At 44.4% G+C, this 20238-nt stretch overlaps 1 protein-coding gene across 1 annotated transcript; it reads right to left on the bottom strand.

Moving 5' to 3' along the window:
• Window positions 1-4472: 4472 nt before the first annotated feature.
• On the bottom strand, window positions 4473-19938 carry LOC309698014 (uncharacterized protein; the record flags this gene model as incomplete). Its single annotated transcript, XM_082520288.1, has 6 exons — window positions 19754-19938; window positions 19459-19677; window positions 16387-17530; window positions 6429-6586; window positions 4782-4879; window positions 4473-4699 (listed from the first exon to the last, which is right to left on the bottom strand). Exons 2-6 carry the CDS (start codon window positions 19668-19670, stop codon window positions 4473-4475), a joined length of 1839 nt encoding a protein of 612 aa, XP_082376414.1. The 5' UTR covers window positions 19671-19677; window positions 19754-19938.
• Window positions 19939-20238: the final 300 nt, after the last annotated feature.

The following is a 20238-nucleotide window of genomic DNA, read 5'->3' as shown; positions in this document are numbered from 1 at the left end:
AATGATCCAAAACACACCGCCCGGGCAACAAAGGAGTGGCTCCGTAAGAAGCATTTGAAAGTCCTGGAGTGGCCTAGCCAGTCTCCAGACCTCAACCCCATAGAAAATCTGTGGCGGGAGTTGAAAGTCCGTGTTGCTTGGCGACAGCCCCAAAACATCACTGCTCTCGAGAAGATCTGCATGGAGGAATGGGCCAAAATACCAGCTACTGTGTGTGCCAACCTGGTAAAGACCTATAGTAAATGTTTGACCTCTGTTATTGCCAACAAAGGTTATGTTACAAAGTATTGAGTTGTATTTTTGTTATTGACCAAATAGTTATTTTCCACCCTGATTTACGAATAAATTCTTTACAAATCCTACCATGTGGATTCATGGATTTTTTTTTTCACATTCTGTCTCTCACAGTTGAAGTGTACCTCTGGTGCAAATTACTGACCTCTGTCATCATTTTAGGAGGGGGAACTTGCACAATCGGTGGCTGACTAAATACTTTTTTGCCCCACTGTATATAAGATCAACAGGACCCTGAGAGCCTTCATCAGGAACTCAATGGGGATGTGGCGGACAACACTGGAGGCCAACCTCAAGCCCATAGCACAAGTCACCATCAAGTGCGGGATCTACCAAGGAGATGCTCTTTCCCCACTGCTGTTCTGCATAGGCCTGAACCCCCTCAGTGAGATCATTGACAAGACTGGCTACGGATACCGACTACGGAATGGAGCAGTTGTCAGCCACCTCCTGTACATGGATGACATCAAGCTGTATGCCAAGAGTGAACGAGACATCGATTCACTGATCCACACCACCAGGTTATACAGCAATGACATCGGAATGTCGTTCGGGCTGGAGAAGTGTAGTCGGATGGTAACAAAGAGAGGGAAGGTAGTCAGAACTGAGGGGATTGAACTACCAGAAGGCAACATTGCAGACATAGAGGACAGTTACAAGTACCTGGGGATCCCGCAGGCGAATGGGAACCATGAAGAGGCCACTAGGAAAGCTGTAACCACCGAGTACCTGCAGAGGGTCAGGCAAGTCCTGAGGAGTCAGCTGAACGGTAAGAACAAGATCCGGGCCATCAACACCTACACCCTGCCCGTGATCGGATACCCTGCTGGGGTAATAGGCTGACCAAAGGAGGAGATAGAAGCCACTGACATCAAGATAAGAAAGCTCCTTACCATGCATGGGGGGTTTCACTCCATGCACGGTACACAGTATGTACCACCGGCAGATAGAGGAGGTGGCTGATATCCAGAAATCCTACCAGTGGCTGGACAAAGCTGGACTGAAAGACAGCACGGAAGCACTAATCATGGCAGCACAGGAACAAGCACTAAGCACAAGATCCATTGAGGCTGGGGTCTATCACACCAGGCAAGACCCCAGGTGCAGGCTGTGTAAAGATGCTCCATAGACAATCCAGCACATAACAGCAGGGCGCAAGATGCTAGCAGGCAAGGCATACATGGAACGCCATAACCAAGTGGCCGGCATAGTGTACAGGAACATCTGTGCTGAGTATAACCTGGAAGTCCCGAGGTCAAAATGGGAGATGCCCCCAAGGGTGATGGAGAATGACTGAGCTAAGATCCTGTGGGACTTCCAGATTCAGACGGACAAAATGGTGGTGGCTAACCAACCGGACATAGTGGTGGTAGACAAACAGAAGAAGACAGCCGTAGTGATCGATGTAGTGGTTCCGAATGACAGCACTAGGTGCGGTGACTTCCAAGCTAGGCGAGTGGCTCCAGCAGATCCTGGGAAAAACATCGGAGATCTCTGTCCAGAAGAGCGCAGTCCTAGGAACAGCTAAGATACTGTGCAGGACCCTCAAGCTCCCAGGCCTCTGGTAGAGGACCCGAGCTTGAAGGATTGACTGCCCGCAGGGGCGAGTGGGGAATTTTTTTTTTTTTAATATATACATACTCTATATATCGCTATATGTGATGTTGAGATGAACTGCACTCCTGGAAGTGCTTACAAAATGGGTATTATTAAAACCTGATTCTTTGATCCCCATAACAGAACAGAGAAAACCCAACTCAGAGTGGTCAAAACATTTTATATTTAATTCAATCATCTTCCAGAAGAGAGAGCCTTGCACAGCCCAACGCCAATTGCAGAATCCCTAACATTAGAATCATAAAATGTGTCTCATATAGGTGTTATTTTGGTACTTTACACGTCACACAGTTTCAACAGCTCCTAATATGGTACAAGTTCCTCTTTTCTGTCTGGCTTCCCGTATTTATTAATATGCTTGTATAGCTCTAGACTAACTTCCTGTTTTTCAGTCTGGCTTTAGTAACCCCCAAATTACATTAATCCACTACAATTTTGGATGCATTAATACTGTGATTTGAAATGTCCTATAATTCAAATAGAACATCCAAAATGTATCCACTGATTGTGCAAATTGTCTTTCTGAAGTTGTAACTTTTATTAAATTGTCCTTACAGCTTATAGTCTGTAAGGACAATCAGCATAGAGCATACAAAATGAACGGTCAAGTCTCCAGTTCATGCTAATAAATAAGTAAATAAATAAATGGAAAACACCAGAGTGTGAGGTGACAGGGGACACTTTAGTGTACAGTGGTTCCTCGCTATAATGCAGCCTTTCGCGGCCTCGCTGTTTTTTTAGGTGCAATTTTCCATGCTTTTTTTTTTTTTTTTTTTTACAGTGCATTGTGTTCTGCGTCCTGATTGACAATGGTCTACAGCCAATCAATCTTGTGCCGTGTCTCCTGTACAGTACAGAATGCGTTCAGCTTGTCAAATTTACATAAATCTTTGTTCGCTAGCAGTGTGACTCTGAAGTGCTGTACTGTATGTTTGTAAGCTTTCTCCCCAACAAACACAACAATGTTGACAAAATGGTGTGTCAAAGGCACCTGCGGTAGCACCCAAAAGGCACAGGAAGATTTTTTTTTTTTTTCAAAACAGTAGGGCAGGGTTTTTTTTAAAGATGTTTTCTAAGCTTTCTCTTTTTGTTTATGTCTTCTGTGATCTTTGGGGCTTGTTCTGAATTCTCACAAGAGGACAGTGTTGGCCAGGTAAATGTAGGTAATAGGACTGGGACTAGCCAGGATGACTCAGCCAGGACTGGTGTCCTACACCACCACATGTGTGCTGCTTAGCTGTCCAGTCCACTCAATACGGCTGAGGTATGAGGTATGTACTGTATGTGTGAACGAGAAGCTGGACGTTTTTTTAAATAACCATATGAATTATACTGGTGTTTCTGACTATCGCTCATTGTATTAGGGTCATTTAGAGAACTGTTTGCTCCCATTGATCTTTCTTCTGCCAATTAATTTTCATGGTAATACGATAACATGACATTGAGACTAACTGACGACTGTTTCCTCTTTTGTTTACTTACAATTATTTTACATATGATTTGACAGCGCATGATTTGTCAACTTCTATATTCTTCCCTCTCTGATATGTTAAGTTTGTTATTTTAGCCTAATAATGTCCTCCCTCACTAACATCTCTTTGAGCCTGAAAAGCCTCTTCTTCTTCTTCTGGGTCATCTTTTGGCTGTTCCCTTTTGGCGTCACCACAGTGGAGCATCTCCCTCCATCTTATACTACCTGTGACACACCAACCATCTTCGTATCTTTCTTTCCTGTAATATTCTCGATATTCACAAGCTATTGTGAAGAGCTATTTGTGTATATGAGCTATTTGTATATATTAGAGCTATTTCTTATATTTTGTAACTTTGGAATATATTGTATTATTTAATTTAGTTCAGTTTGTTACTGTTCTTATTGTCTGGGAGCAACTGTAACCACATAATTTCCTGAGGCATTAATTCTGATTTCATGACAAGCCTCCTCTTTGGTCTCACTCTTTTCCTCCTGCCTGGCAGCTCCATAGCAGATCAACATTGGTCTTCTGCTTGACTATCTCCAGATCTGCATAGAAATTTCATTGTCCTATATTTGGAAGATTGCTTTTGAAACGTTTAGATTGTTTTTTTTTGTATATTGAAAGCTATGTCAATGATTAAACATGAATATATAAATAATTATTTGTGTGATCTGTAATTTGTAACAGAAAATGCAAAACATGAAAAAAGTCTTAGTATTGGCTAGTTAAAAAATGTTTTTTTAATCAAGCAGTTTAATTGAGTTAGTGATACCAGGAACCATAGTAGTCCATGGTCACATTGAAGGATCCCTGAAACTGCTGGCTAAGAAAAAATGGGTCCCGACAAAACGGTGTTCCTGTCTTTGGGAATGCATAGCAGTGGCAGACATGGGCTGAGGCTCACCTGCGGCTTGGCAGCGTGCAGTGGGGTCCTGCACGCTGCCCTCCAGCGGACGCAAGGCAGGTCCCGTGGGTGCGCAGAACCCAAACTCTACTACAGCAGGTCCCTCCTGCGCTCTGGCCACCGCCGACCTCTGACTCCGGCTGCAAGGGACTCTCCCACATGCTGTCCGCTGGCTTAGGTCAAGCACCACAGTCCAGCACCTTGACCCCCGGGTCCGGCAGAGCAGGTCCCTCTGGTGCTCTGTCCAATGGGTTGGGCTGAGCAGGTGGTGGAAACTGAGGTTGCTCGACTGCCCTCCTCTGTGGAACAGGAACAGGTGAAGGCACCTGCCGGTCACCAACCGCCTCCCATCTGTGGATGGGGGTGAGGTCAGCAGTCCGGAGCAGTCCGGATATCAGCCACTCCACTGCAGTCAAGGGACACCGGTGGTGTCGGCCAGGAGCAGACTTTAGCAGCCAGACTCTATATCAGGTGTATCTGGTGCTCACTCCGGTTCTCCAGTTCCTCCACCTCTCGGGGCGACACCGCTGCCTTCTCCCTCTGCGTGGCCACCAGCTCAGCCACCATTTCAGGATCCAGTTCAATCCTTTTATATGCAGGGGAGAAAGATGCAGCTCAGGTGTGTCCCCCGCAGCCTCACCACCGACCACGCCACAGAGACCTACCACAGGTGTAACACAGCATCACTGGTCAGTAAAGCCCAACAACAACTACTTCCTCCGCAAGCTGAGGAGAGCACCTCAACACCTATTATGAGCACCTTCTACAGAGGCACTGTTGAGAGTATTCTCACCAGCTGCATCACTGTGTGGTATGACTCTTGCAAAAAGCTGCATCGAGTAGTGAGAACATCCGAAAGGATCGTGGGCGCTTCTTTTCTCTCCCTCCAGGATATCTATTGCACACACCTCACCTGAAAAGCCCTCTACATTACAGGTGACTCCACTCATCTGTCCAACAGCTTCTTCAGTTTGCTGCCATAAGCAATGCACTTGATTTCTTCTTATGGTTGCCTTTGTCTTCACAGTTACCTTCATTTCCCACTTACTAACCTTCAGCACTTCCCGATTCACTAAATTACCTCCATCTGTGCTCTTCTCTCGCTCATTTTCTTCATCAGCTGATAAAAGTACCCCTTGCATCTTATCAATACACTTTTTCATCCCTTTACTAGTCAATTTCCCTACATTTTATGTCAGGTCTGTAGTAAGAAGCGGACCCAAACACAGTGGTGATTTCCCCAAATTCCACCCAGTGCTTGTGTCCATGGCATGAATCGTGAATCTTCAATTCTCTGTACAATGGCTCCGCCCCCATGACAAACTCCATTCCCAAATCTTAGTGAGAAAAAAAAAACATCAGTCTATCGGGCAAGCAGTGCGCACACAAAGTTTTCACTAGCGAACAGGGGCTTTAATGACAAGTAAACTCAACGATCTGGCATCGACTGAAGCTCAGCCACACAGTTAAGTAGGGAGGCTGATGACGATGACAATCAGCTGCAGCTGGTGAGGGCTGTGAGCAGCAGGTGTGGCAGACTTCAGCCTGGGAATACTTCTCGGTCAAATGACGCTTGAAACCAGACTTCCGGACACACACATCAAAACACAGAAACACACAAACAGGGTAGGGAACTGGGAGGTGAGCCGAGACAAAACAAATCACACAGACATAACGGGCAGGTCGAACGGCGAGGACATTTAAATTCACTTCCTTGCCTTTCATTCTCTCTCACCGGTTCTGAACATGCATTCACCCGCTCCTCTAGTTCTGTCTTTAACCAACAATATCACAACCCAGGCCCTGACCGGTCGAGTATTGAAATGTTGATGATGTGCATGTTTGGTAAAGAATCAAACAGGGGCATCTGGGCTTGTGGCTGGCATTAGGACTACACTGGCTTGTGGCCATCTTGACTTTTTGATTTAAAATCCACTGTGGGGTTGTGTGGAGGCAAAATTACAGTCTTTGTCCAGCAAATTTTGGACCTGACTCTATAGGCTCATCCGTACTGGCTTCACCTGGGATACATGAAAAACATTATGGATCTTGATGTTGTGGGAAGATTCAAATAAACAGTTACAGGGTTGATGATAGACTGCATTTCAAAAGGACCACTTGTAAGAGAGCCAAACCTTCTGGCCAGCTTGGTAGGAGGGAGCTGGAACACAACGTTGATCAGCCAGATGCTTGTTGTGTTACACTGACCTGAGGAAAGCTGCCTGTGTGGTCCTCCATAAACGGTGGCAGCGGTGCGTGTGTTGCTGCATGGAGGGTACAGCCAGTTCTCCCTCTGTGATGGTCAGAAGAAGAGGTTGGTATCCCAGGGACGCCTCAAAAGGTGACCCTGAATCCTCCCTTAGTTATGCTGCAATAGACGTAGGCTGCCAGGGGATTCCCATGATGCATTGAGTTTTTCCTTTCCAGTCACCTTTCTCACTCACTATGTGTTAACCCTTTAAAACTGGTCGGAGTGGGTACGCTCTGTTTTGCGTAACTAGTTTTAAATCCCTGTAGAACTGCAACCACATAAGCTAGCTCAATAATTTTTTTTTGCATAAGAAACCGGAGGAGTTGTACTTACATCTTATGCCATCAGCTTGCCATAGGTCACGGTTTCCTTCCACATATAGCTTTGCAAAACAAAGACATAATATTCCAGAAACACGCTTCGCCAATCCGATCAGCTATTCATAACACTTCCTAGTTGGAATAGAGGTCAGCGTGAGCTATCGCATGTCCACCATTACCTGCCCAAAACCGGAAGTGACGTCATTTTCACAGAAAATGTAGTTTTTTTTTTACCTTTGGGGCCTTATAAGCCTACACTGGTGTTTTTAAAAGTCATGTTTGACTTTATGCTTTTCTGTATAGTTTCTGGGATGCTTAGAACTCAAATTGCACTGCAGGAAATAGTTTAATTTGATGCACATGGAGGTTTTTTGCAAATTTGCATTATAATGGGGTGGCTGTAGCTCAGGCGGTAAAGCAGGTCATCTACTGATCGGAAGGTTGGTGGTTCGATTCCCCTAGTCTGCATGCCAAATATCCTTGGGCAAGATATTAACCCCAAAATTGCTCTCCGATGCATACATCGGCGTATGAATGTGTGTGAATGTTACTTAGAAAGCACTTAGATCAATGTGCTTGTGCGAATGGGTGTGAATGGGTGAATGCACAAGTTGTGTAAAGCGCTTTGAGTGCTCAGAAGAGTAGAAAAGCGCTATATAAGAACGAGTCCATTTACCGTTTAATATTTTTTCTTCGTTTTTCCTGCAGTATATAAAAATTGGTGTATCTCAAAAATAAAACTATGAAGACACTCAAAATAAATTTCCTGTTGTTGGAAACTATTTTGTGCAACTTTTTTGTATTTCCAGTTTTGAGGGATAAACCTCTTAAATTTCTCTAACTAGAAATATATGTAAAAGTATATATATTTCTTTTTTGTAGTTTATTGCACTTTTTTGCAATTTGCGTAACTATTATGCACTTAATGCATACATATTATTAAAGTTTGGGCTATAATGGTTGTATTAATGTATAGCAACTTGAAATGCTCCCAAAAATGGCACTACAGCATGTAAAAATATAAAGATAAGCTCTGGCGGACTTGGTTCTATGGTAGGTCTTAAAGGGTTAATAGACCTCTCTGCATTGAATCATACTTGTTATTAATCTCTGTCTCTCTTCCTTTATCCTGTCTTCCTTCTCTCACCCCAACCAGTCGCAGCAGATGGCCCCGCCCCTCCCTGAGCCTGGTTTTGCCGGAGGTTTCTTCCTGTTAAAACTGAGTTTTTCCTTCCCACTGTTGCCAAAGTGCTTGCTCGTAGGGGGTCATATGATTGTTGGGTTTTTTTCTGTTGTATAATTGTACGATCTACAATTGAATTAAATTGACCCTGCAAGGGTTCAGAGAGGGGGATTAATGGAAGCCCCAACCTCTTGGCGAGGGTCTCATTGATAAAATGTTGTTCTGCCCTAGAGTCAACACATTTTCAGTCAGGCCTGTCAGTATCCCCACAGCTACTGATGGGCAGCATCTTTTAGCTGCGAGGGGCAGGAATCTGCAAAATGCCCCTTCTTTTCACCTACAATCTATCTTATTCTTCAATCAGGGTAGGACAGCTTGGCATGGCCGAACTGCATTGGCTATTCCTACCAGTCCACCTGCTCGTGTTCCACCTAGCGCCGGTCTGCAGACAGAGACCCTTTCCAGGGGCTCGAGCTTCTACCAGCCTGCCGAGGTCCACCAGTCCATTTTCCATACTCATGCATATGATCATCTGCCCTGACACACATAGCAATGAAAGCATCCAAAGATTTGGGCATTTCTTTTGTAACCAACTCACATTTAAACTCCTCATTTAGGCTGTTCAGGAATGCTCCAGGGAGCGCTTTCTCCTCCCAACCCATCTCCTCACCCAAAACCCAGAAGTCCACTAAGAAATCTGCCATGCTTTTTCTGCAACCTTTATCAAAAACCTTTATCAGAATTTAGCCAAAAGGTCATTATATCATCACTTATTATGATGGCGGCGCGTGAACAACGCGAGGCTCAGTGTCTCTCCAGAATCTGCTATTTAGCGGTTTTTTATCTACTTTTAACCGGATTATTCGTCCAGAATTGCTGTGCGTTGCTGACCTACAGCAGACAAGAGCTTCTGGACATCTGGACTCATAACTCCAACAGTTTTATCGCCGATCTCCGACTCATCCCAGAGATCTCCAGGACACCGGAGGCTGCCCACTCTCCCTGGCCGGGCGGAAGTGCACGCAGACGGCGCAGAGATCGTAAACAAAGGCGAGGTAGGCGAGGTAGGCGCGGAGGGCTACGGGCTACGGGCTAAGCTAAAGCTAACACCACACCGGCTGCCTTTACCCAGTATTTTCCTCGCCAATGTCCGTTCTCTGGCAAACAAAATGGATGAGATACGGCTCTCCATCACTAACAACTGACGGATTATGGACTCAAATGTCATGTTTTTCACCGAAACATGGTTGAACAACAGCTGCCTGGACAATGTTATCGAGTTAGCAGGACGCCACACACACTGAGCCGACAGGCTAGCAGATGACTCCGGCAAGACCAGAGGTGGAGGTTTGTGCATTTACATTAACAATGCTTGGTGCATGAACTCCACTACTACTGAGAGTCACTGCTCACCTAATGCGGAGTTTTTAATGGTCAAATGCAGACCTTATTATCTCCCCAGAAAACTCACTTCGATCATACTCACTGCCGTGTATATCCCCCCCGATGCTAATGCTAGGTTGGCCATGAAAGAACTTTCTGCAGCCATTAACAAACACCATAATAAACACCCCAAGGCTGCTTTTATTGTTGCTGGCGACTTCAACCACACCAACTTAAAGACAGTCCTCCCCAGATTCCACCAACATGTCTCCTGCCACACCAGAGGAGACAAGACTTTAGACCATGTGTATTCCAACCTGGCTGGAGCCTACAAAGCCACACCCCTCCCCCACATTGGACAATCGGACCATCTCTCCCTGTTCCTCACACCTAGGTATTCACCACTCATCCAACGTGTGAAACCTGCTGTGAGGACAATTAAAGTGTGGCCAGAGGGGGCAGACGCAGTGCTCCAGGACAGATTTAAAAACACAGACTGGAATATGTTCACCCACACAGACCTGGACCAGTACGCCTCATCTGTACTGGATTACATCTCCGAAACCACAGACAGTGTCACCACCCAGAAACGGATCACCATGTACCCCAACCAGAAGCCTTGGATGAACCGGGATGTTCGTCTCCTCCTGAAGGCCCGCAACACTGCCTTTAGGTCAGGAGATGCACACGCCTACAGTACAGCCAGGGCTAATCTAAAGAAGGGCATCAAAAAAGCCAAACACCATTACAAAAAGAAGGTAGAAGAACACTTCTCCAACTCCAACCCCCGACGCATGTGGCAAGGACTCCAGACCATTACAGACTACAGGACCACCAAACCCTCCCCCGCATCCTCTGATGTCTCCTTCCTCAACGAGCTCAACAACTTTTATGCTCGTTTTGACCGAGGGAACCCCACAACCACAACCAAAGCAGACATGACGCCAGACCACCAACCTCTGACTCTCTCCCCCACCGATGTAGGAGCGGTGCTGAGCAGGATCAATGTCCACAAGGCTGCAGGTCCCGATGGCATCCCCGGGCGTGTTCTCAGAGCGTGTTCTGGGGAGCTTGCAGGAGTACTCACAGACATATTCAATCTGTCCTTGGCCCACGCTGTGGTACCGGCCTGCTTCAAATCCACCTCCATCGTCCCGATACCCAAAAACTCCAACCCATCTTGCCTCAATGACTACCGCCCAGTAGCACTCACCCCCATCATCACTAAGTGCTTAGAGCAGCTGGTCCTAGCACACTTTATATCCTGTCTCCCCCCCACCCTGGACCCCCACCAATTCGCATACCGCCAGAACAGGAGCACAGAGGATGCAGTCTCCATCGCACTGCACTCTGTCCTCTCACACCTGGACAACAACAACACATACGCCAGAATGCTGTTTATAGACTTCAGTTCAGCATTCAATACAATCCACCTCTCACAACTCATCAGGAAACTGACAGACCTGGGCATCAGTTCCCTCATCTGCAAATGGTTACTGGACTTCCTGACCAACCGCCCCCAACATGTCCGGCTGGATAATCGCTGCTCATCTACAATCACAATGAACACCAGTGTACCACAAGGCTGTGTGATGAGCCCTTTCCTCTACTCCCTCTTCACCCACGACTGCAGACCTGCTGATGGTTCCAACACCATCATTAAGTTTGCAGATGACACCACGGTGATTGGCCTCATCAGTGACAACGATGAGGCCGCCTACAGGGAGGAGGTGGATAGTCTGGCTGAGTGGTGCGACAGAAACAACCTGCTGCTTAACACCGAGAAGACTAAGGAGCTCATCGTGGACTACAGGAGGAATGCTGACCCACATCCACCCATCCACATTAAGGGGACGGCTGTGGAGCGTGTGAGCAGCTTCAAGTTCCTGGGAGTCCACATCTCCGAGGATCTCATCTGGATGACCAACTGCTCCAAGCTGGTCAAGAAGGCTCACCAGCACCTCTTCTTCTTGAGGACTCTGAGGAAGAACCACCTGTCCTCAGACATCCTGGTGAACTTCTATCGCTGTACCATCGAGAGCATCCTGACCAACTGTATAACAGTCTGGTATGGGAACTGCTCTGCCTCGGACCGGAAGGCGTTGCAGAGGGTCGTGAAAACTGCCCAGCGCCTCGCTGGAGCACCACTTCCTGCCATAAAAGACATCTACAGGAAGCGGTGTCTGAAAAGGGCTGGGAAAATCATCAAAGACCCCAGTCACCCATCACATGGATTCTTCACCCTCCTGCCCTCTGGGAGGCGCTACAGGAGCCTCCGGACTAGGACCACCAGGTACCGGAACAGCATCTTCCCCACAGCTGTCAGACTCCTGAACTCTGCCTCCTGACATCTGACCCACGTTAAACTCATGGACTGAACATACACACACACACAATGGACAACTGTACCCTCAAACACACAATAATAACATGGACTGAACCACCACTCACAACCACCAGCACTTTATATAGCCTCTGTAGAAATTATCCACACCCTCACTTATCTTAACTGCACTACTGTATAGCTCTGTGTAAACAATCATTCTGTACATATGATAATTTTTAACCCTACAACTGTTTACAACTTGCATAGTTCCCATTTCTGTATAGCTGTATATCTCAGATGTCTGTAAAGTTATTTATTTCATATTCTGTATAGTTTTTCATATTTATATCCTGTTCATATCCTGTACATAGCTTGTACTCACTACAGCCTGTACATACCTATAGTTATAGAATATTCACAACATACTTCATACCGTGTACATTATAACATACCATAATAGACCCATTTCTGTAATATACTTACATATCTATATTATTGCTAATATATATTGTAATATATCTATATCACTAAAGCACTTCTGGATGGATGCAAACTGCATTTCGTTGCCCTGTACCTGTGCATGTGCAATGACAATAAAGTTGAATTCTAATTCTAATTCTAATATGAGATCTCTGGGTGAGTCCTTGGTACTGCATGTGCTCATTTCAGCGCTCGCCCCGTCACCAGTTCCACCACAAATGAAACCTTGGCACAGTCTGAAGCATAGGCTTGACTCTGCTGTCTGAAAAGCACATTGCATGAGAAAACCTGCACTTTTATCCAACTCTGTCAATATTTTTTCCTACACCAGCAGCGGATGCTCCCAAGGAAAGGGTGAAGGGGAGGTAGAGGACAGGCAGCAGGAAGGCAGAGAGGGTGGAACATTTTCTGCCATGGTGAGGTTGAAACATACATTTCAGTTTGGTAACAACCTGGAGGAGCACATTCTGTTCCTTTGAGATATGCTGCAGCATTTTCTTATGGCGATCCAAAAAATCTGCCTGAAGTGACAGCTCTCGCTGAACAGGGCTCGAGTCCACTGGGTCCTTTGCTGGCTGGATCATTCTGTCAGGTCTGTGGTAAGAAGCGAACCCAAACGCAGCACTCTTCCAACACAAAGTTTTCACTAGCGAACTGGGGATGTACTGACGAGTAAACTCAACGATCCAGCTTCGAATGAAGCTCTGTCACACAGTTAAAATAGGGAGGCTGCTGACGATGACAATCAGCTCCAGCTGGCGAGGGCTGATGAGCAGCAAGTGTGGCCGACTTCAGCCTGGGAATACTTCCCGGTCAAATGACACTTGAAACTGGACTTCCGGAAACACACACATCAAAACACAGAAACACACAAACAGGGAAATAGAGAACCGGGAAGGGAGCCGAGACAAAACAAAGCACATGGACACAACGGGCAGGTCAACCGGCGAGGACATTTTAATTCACTTCCATGCCTTTCATTCTCTCTCACCGGTTCTGAACATGCATTCACCTCTAGTTTTGTCTAGCCAACAATATCACAACCCAGGCCCTGACCGGTCGGGTACGGAAATGTTGATGATGTGCATGTTTGATTTGGCAAAAACTCAAACGGGCATCTGGGCTTGTGGCTGGCATTAGGACTAAACTGGCTTGTGGCCATCCCCCTACCTGGGTTCAATTACATCACATCTTGACTTTTTGATTTAAAATCCACTGTGGGGTTGTGTGGAGGCAAAATTACAGTCTTTCTCCAGCAAATTCTGGATATGACTCTAAGACATTGATTTTTAAAATAAAGGTACTGTTATGGCAATAGCTTAAGAAAATGCACTTGAAGACATTAAAAATCCTCTTTTTTAACATTATATAGAGGACATGGCAGTATGAAACATATACAAAAACCCACACACCTACAGTCGATTTAGAATCACTAATTAACATAACGACATACATGTCTTTTATAAGAGACAGATAAGACGAAGCTGGAGTACCCAGAGAGAACCGCCAATCCCCACACAGAAAGGCCCAGGCTGCATTCAAACCCTGGAGCTTATAGTATGAGGCACCAGTGCCACCACACCACCATGCTATCTGAAAGCAAATGCCAAATGTCTAGCAAGTGATAGTTTAATCTTTGATGTTTGTTTTTTTTAAAGGATCAGTGCATAGGATTTATAGGCATTTAGCCATAAGTTTACAAATTCAAACTCACTAAATATACCTTTCACTTTCCAAAACGCAAATGCCTAGGGGAGCCAGCATAACAGAAGAAGACCCATCCAGGTCATCGTACTATAAGGAGCTTGGAAAGAAAAGCGTCTGGACTTCTTTAGGTTGCTTGAAGACGTTTCACCTCTCATCCGAGAAGCTTCTTCAGTTCTAGGGTCAAATGGTGGGGAGTCCCAGATTTAAGCACCGTGGGAGTGTCTCCTCAAGAGGGACAATGGATACCCTATGATTCTCTACCTAAGCATACGAGCCGAGGTGTGAAAACAGGTGTGGGTCACAATCAGCCACGGTTTCGGGTGAGCTCATTGTGAAACCCAGCCCCACCCTATCATGTGATTTCCTGAGGTCAGATGGCCCAGGGTGTGAGTGGGCGTTAAGGCGTCTGGGAAGGGATCTCAAAACTGGATTATAGATGGCAGACAGTTGGTGTCGTAAGCCACTGCCTCTGTTCAAAGATGGTCGCTCACAGTGGACATACTGTCAAATGGCTTCTTTCACTCCTTTTTCAAACCATCTGTCTTCTCTGTCCAATATGTGAACATTGGCATCCTCGAAAGAGTGACCTTTGACCTTTAGATGCAGATGGACCACCAAGTCTTGTCCCGTGGAGGTGGCTCTTCTGTGTTGTGCCATGCGTTTATGAAGTGGCTGTTGGGTCTCTCCAATGTAGAGGTCTGAGCATTCCTCGGTACACTGTACAGCATACACCACATTGTTAAGTTTGTGTTTAGGAGTTTTTCTTTTGGATGAACCAGTTTTTGTGTGAGTGTGTTGCTGGGTCTGAAGTACTCTGGGATGTTGTGCTTGGAGAAGACTCTCCTGAGTTTTTCCGATACACCGGCTACATAGAGGATGTCACTAAGGAAGGAGGCACGTTGTACAAAATGCTCAGGGTAGAAATGCAACATATAAGACCCAGTCCATTTAGCTAACAAAAACAAGGCAGTTTGTAGGTGATTGTAAAGAAAAGATGAGATAATTATTTATATTACCCTTCAGTTTTGGCACTGGGCCCCCCCTGTAGCCTGAACAATGGTCCTTTATATAGAAAGTCAGTAATAATATCTTGAAATATCAGAGTTACATTTTCAAGTACCTCTCACTTTGTCTTTTTCATATCTGACTTTTTGTCATCTGAGTACAATGTGTCAGCTTGCAGCTCAAAGTCTAGGATTTTTCCCATGGTTAGCCCACAAGCGGTATTACAGCTTATGTCCTATATCATAGAGGGCTTTATATTTTATTTTGGTATCTCTATCCTGTTCTCAGTTGAAGTGTTCTCCGTTTTCATTTAGTTTGAAACAAATTAATAAGGGGTATAACATTTTCCTCCTAGAATACTCTAGAACTTGAAATTTGTTTAAAATTTACCCTATCAAGCCATATTCTGTAATCGCCCCACAGCCCTGTTCAGAGGGCTTTTTTGCTACAGCTGCTTCAAATCTCTTCAAAAAGCCAGATGCAATTTTCACTCATACGATGTTTTATCTTCCAATGAATATGCAACAGGGCAATTATAGACAATTATGCTAACAATAGCAACAAAGGCAGCAAACACACACACATTCATTGTGTATTTGTGTTTGCAGATCTTCCAGAAGTAACCCCCTCGCAGCAACATCCCACAGCTCTCACAGCCGCATATGCTCTGGATTTGTTTGGTTAAATGATCAAAGCAAATGGCAATTGTATAAGGTAAAGGTTGTTGTCTTCCCTTTCTTTGCCAAACTTGCAACTTACATTTAAGATTTTAGGTTTTTGCATCATCAGAGGAATAAAAGTTGAAATGAGCCCATACTGAAGGCTTTGTTTTTCATCAATCTTTGTAAACTAGTAAAAGATTACTCTTAGAGATATAAAATCTCTTTCCTCTCAAGAGGACTCTCCATTTATATGAACAAACTGGAGTCTATTAGATAGATATGATACAAACTACTGCAGCGCAGTACCTGTAATACCTACAGCATGTTCTAATCGCTCTAATAGGACATTATGGTCAACAGTATTGAACGCTGCACTGAGGTCTAGCAGGACAAGCACAGAGATGAATTTAAATTTAGGGGTTTTCAGAATCAGATTCTTCTAATTATAAAGCTACTAAAGATTCAGACACAAAGCCTACCTCATTTCTGCAGATTAATTTTCTTATTTTGTGTTTTTCCTGTTGCACATTTCTAACTTTTCTTTTATTTCATTAGAAAATGTACAAATTAAAATGACACAAGATACAATAAAACCTGACTGCATAAACAGTTTCTAATGGAGAATTTATTTTGAAACTGTTCTGGTGTATAATTTGTTTCCAATGACAGGCAAGGAAGGCTGGTCCATTGGTCCAATCAGGTTTGAAGGGGGATTTAAACACCAGCAATCCTTCACTGTATAACCTGGTATAGTCATAGCTACCTCTTGCACCAACCTTTTCGTAGCTCTCAGCTTCAACATGTTTATGCTGGCGGAGCTGTTTGGCAACTGACTTTGGCAGCATTTGGTGAAGCAGATCTTCAGCCAGCTGCCTCTGGTGCTTAAGGTCTTGTGTTTTCTCCTTCAGACTGTGGGCATAGTTCTGTATCCACTCTGTCATCTGTTTGAAAGAGAACATCACCACAGGGTAGATAAGACATGCCATGGCCAGCAGGCATATCCTCATACTGAGGCCTGAAGAGATGGATCGAGAGCCCGCCCTGAGAGCCAACACTGCACGATCAAATAAACACTGCTGAGTGTTTGTCAGAGCTTGAATTCCAGTGTGAGACCCAGACAGACGTTCCGTACTTGTGCCAGAGATCTGCCATTGACTTGTGTCAAAAATATAGGAATGCTGAACATCCAGCGTAGTGTTTATCTCGTGGTCTATGTTTTCTAGCCAACAGTCATTCAGTTTCTCTGTCAAAACCCTGGCAAAGCTGAGGTAGCTCAGAATGTATGACCATCTAAACTGGAAGCCAGTAGGAGTTTGCATGTGGCCAAAGTCTCTCAACTGGTGGTTGAGCTCAATAAATGTGACCAACAGTCTTGCAGACAGTACATCTCTCCAATTAGAATTCTGTTTGGCCTTTACCAAAGTATCTTCTACTGTACACCAGACGTCAAGAAGTCTTTCAATAGCCAGTGAGAAAGCAAGAATTCCACTTTCACTGGTAATGTTTGTATCCTGTGAAGTATTTAAAAATCCTTGAATGCTCCTCACTAGCTCTTTGCAAAAGCTAGGAAACTCAGTACTGCAAGGAATCCCGATGTCATTACTTCGACCCACCAGTTTGTCACAGTGATTATCAAAGATGAGAAAAAGCATCTTAGGAAAACTTGCCTCAGCTGTCTCATTCCCTACTTTTTTGGAAAATAAATGTCTCGTCTTTTGAAGTTTACTGACAAGTTGCAGGAGAGTTAGAGTCTTGCATGAAGTCAGCTCGCTGTAAGCTGCTTCTGTAGTGTACAGCAAGTCAAAGTTGGAGTTGACGTCGATGAATACAGATCCGAGCAGGGCCATGAAAGAGAGGAGGCAGGCTGTCAGAATCCGACGAACAGTCTGGTTGCTGCCTGAATGGGAAAATATGGAACATCTGCAAAAGAAGAATACAGTTTGTTTAATGTGCTTCAGACTAACTATCCAATGCTAAGTACTGTCTAAATGCTAATTACAGGCACTGTTTTTGTTCCTTTTAGACAAATACCTGTTTCTAGACTCTGTATTTTTAAGCTTTAATGTTATTGCGCCCACTATGCTGGCACACATGCGAATTAGTGCTAAGTGACACATTAAAAAAAACAAGAATTGAACCACACAGCTCATAGCAGGCCATGTTATTTGTCAGGTGAATATGCAAGTGCATATTATTTGCATTACAAATATTCCAAAGGACATCACTACCAGACGTTTAACTGGGTTTTAGTCCTTTTTTTAAAAAAATGTATTTTGCTGGGACTGTTGCAACACATCATACAACATGTTGTTGTTGGGTATTTTTAATATTAGTGGGAATAATCTCACTATATGTTATTGTACAGATACATTCTTTATTAAAATGGCCTGTATTTATATAGCGCTTTACTAGTCCCTAAGGACCCCAAAGCACTTTACATATCCAGTCATCCACCCATTCACACACACATTCACACACTGGTGATGGCAAGCTACATTGTAACCACAGCCACCCTGGGGCGCACTGACAGAGGCGAGGCTGCCGGACACTGGCGCCACCGGGCCCTCTGACCACCACCAGTAGGCAACGGGTGAAGTGTCTTGCCCAAGGACACAACGACCGAGACTGTCCAAGCCGGGGCTCGAACCGACAACCTTCCGATTACAAGGCGAACTCCCAACTCTTGAGCCACGATCGCCCATTATTACTGTTATATTTAGTGGTAGAATCGTTACAAAACAATAGATCCTATTATGTGCTATTGTCAAATATTATTATTATTATTTCTCAAGGACTGATATAGGGACACAATTCTTGCCCCAAATCATTTGACTCTGTGGTGAGATGGCTGCTTTTACTTCTGTCAGGCGTATGTCTTATGGATCTTGAATTATTTATAATGTTAAAACAAAGTCCTAAAAACACCTCCCTATTTAAGTGAGGGAGGACAGGAATAGATTAATTAACAGAATGTAGAATCGGAGAAATTAGAAAAATTCTAGTGAAAAGTGAAGATTTGCCTTCTTCCTGTGTACTCTTTGGTCTGGACCCATTTGAGTGCCCAGTATAGTCCTATTATAACTTGATCATGGATTTTCAGAGAAAAGCAGGGGAATGATCTGAAAAGCTTGTGTTCAGGTCATTCACCTGACCTGAACACAAGCCTGGAGACGAGCTACTTCAGTTTTTGTTTTTATTATTTTATCATGACGATATAACTTGTGGTTGTGAATTTATTAACTTTATCAAATGAATAGTGCTGAGTAGCATTTTGTAGATTTAATTAAGTGAAAGCCTCTTTATGAGGTACACCAGGCACCTCCCTTCAGCCTTTTTAGCCAACCTAAACTGCCAGCTCATTAGTAGGAAGCCTCAGACCAAATCCCTCCACAACTTCCACATTACTTTTCTTTTTGTTGTCACTTTTTTGATTTTCACCGAGTTTTTAATTACTTGGTGTGATGTCGCAGTTTCTCAGTGCAAAACAGTTATATCTTATAGGACAGAACACATAAACCTTAACTTTAATGTTGTTGAGTGTAGAGGTCCACCAATATTTAGATGTACTGTGAATAAAGCTGATAATCTCTTCATATTCTTTGTTTAGTGCAAACAAACTAAGCAAACTCTTGTTTTCCGCTAAATAAGATGCAAACTTATCCAAATAGTCATTATTATGAAGACAACATAAACATGCCCTAACTGCAATCTGTCAAGTAATCAGTCAGCAGAATCTACAGCAAATGTGGAAAATGTATTTATTTATTTAATTTTAAAAGAACCATATATTCCAAATGTCTGCCTGTGTTTGGGGGGTTTTCTCGGTGTGTCCTAACTTTCTGTCTCACCTGCACAGCTGACACTCGCTGCCCGCATCGTGTTGCCTCCCCGGAGCGACTCTGCTGTTCTTTATGAACCTTCTTTTGAGAGAAGCTGAGGACAGCGTCCCAGATGCAAAACACTGTTTTTTCATCAAGTCCAAGGACGTCATGAGACTTGTGCTGGAGCTGCTGTTATTTGATTCACCGCAGATGATAGAAGCTGATAGAAGCCAGCGCATTTGTGGCCTTAAAAAAGTTAAATACTGATAAAAAATTCAAATAAAACGCATTTAATCCAAAACACACATTAGGTTAGTTTTACCGTAAAAGCTGTTTCTGCCTTTCGTAGCTCTGTGATCGCCGGCCTGTGCGGGATGTAGTACGCAGCCTCTCTCCCGAGCGGCGGGGCACGACTAAAGCTGCATGTCTCTTCGATGGCACAGGCTCCAGCGGTTTTATTATGAAAGTGATCTCGGTGGACAGGAAGTCGTGGTTTTCCTGCCAACTATTTGATGTTTTATTGGTAATAACCAGTGTTGGGACTAACGCGTTATTAAATAACGCGTTACAATAACTACGTTATTATTGTGGTAACGAGCACGGTAACTAGTTATTATGCCAAAACCAGGAACGCGTTAGTCGTTACTAGGATTTAGAAAGGGTCGTTACTCGTTACTTCGTGTGGTGGCTATCGCGGAGCTTCCACAGATTCAGTAATATTAGCAAGTGGTGGAGGCCAGCAGTTGGAGGAGGGAAAGGGACACAGAAGGAAATGAGACCCGAGGCGGCCGCCGGTCCAAGTGTGAA

This window comes from Aulonocara stuartgranti (assembly GCF_965226115.1).
Source record: "Aulonocara stuartgranti genome assembly, chromosome: 20".
In the NCBI taxonomy this organism is placed as follows: domain Eukaryota; kingdom Metazoa; phylum Chordata; class Actinopteri; order Cichliformes; family Cichlidae; genus Aulonocara; species Aulonocara stuartgranti.
Note: the sequence above shows the minus strand (reverse complement) of the source record. Positions and strands in the feature narration are given on the sequence as shown.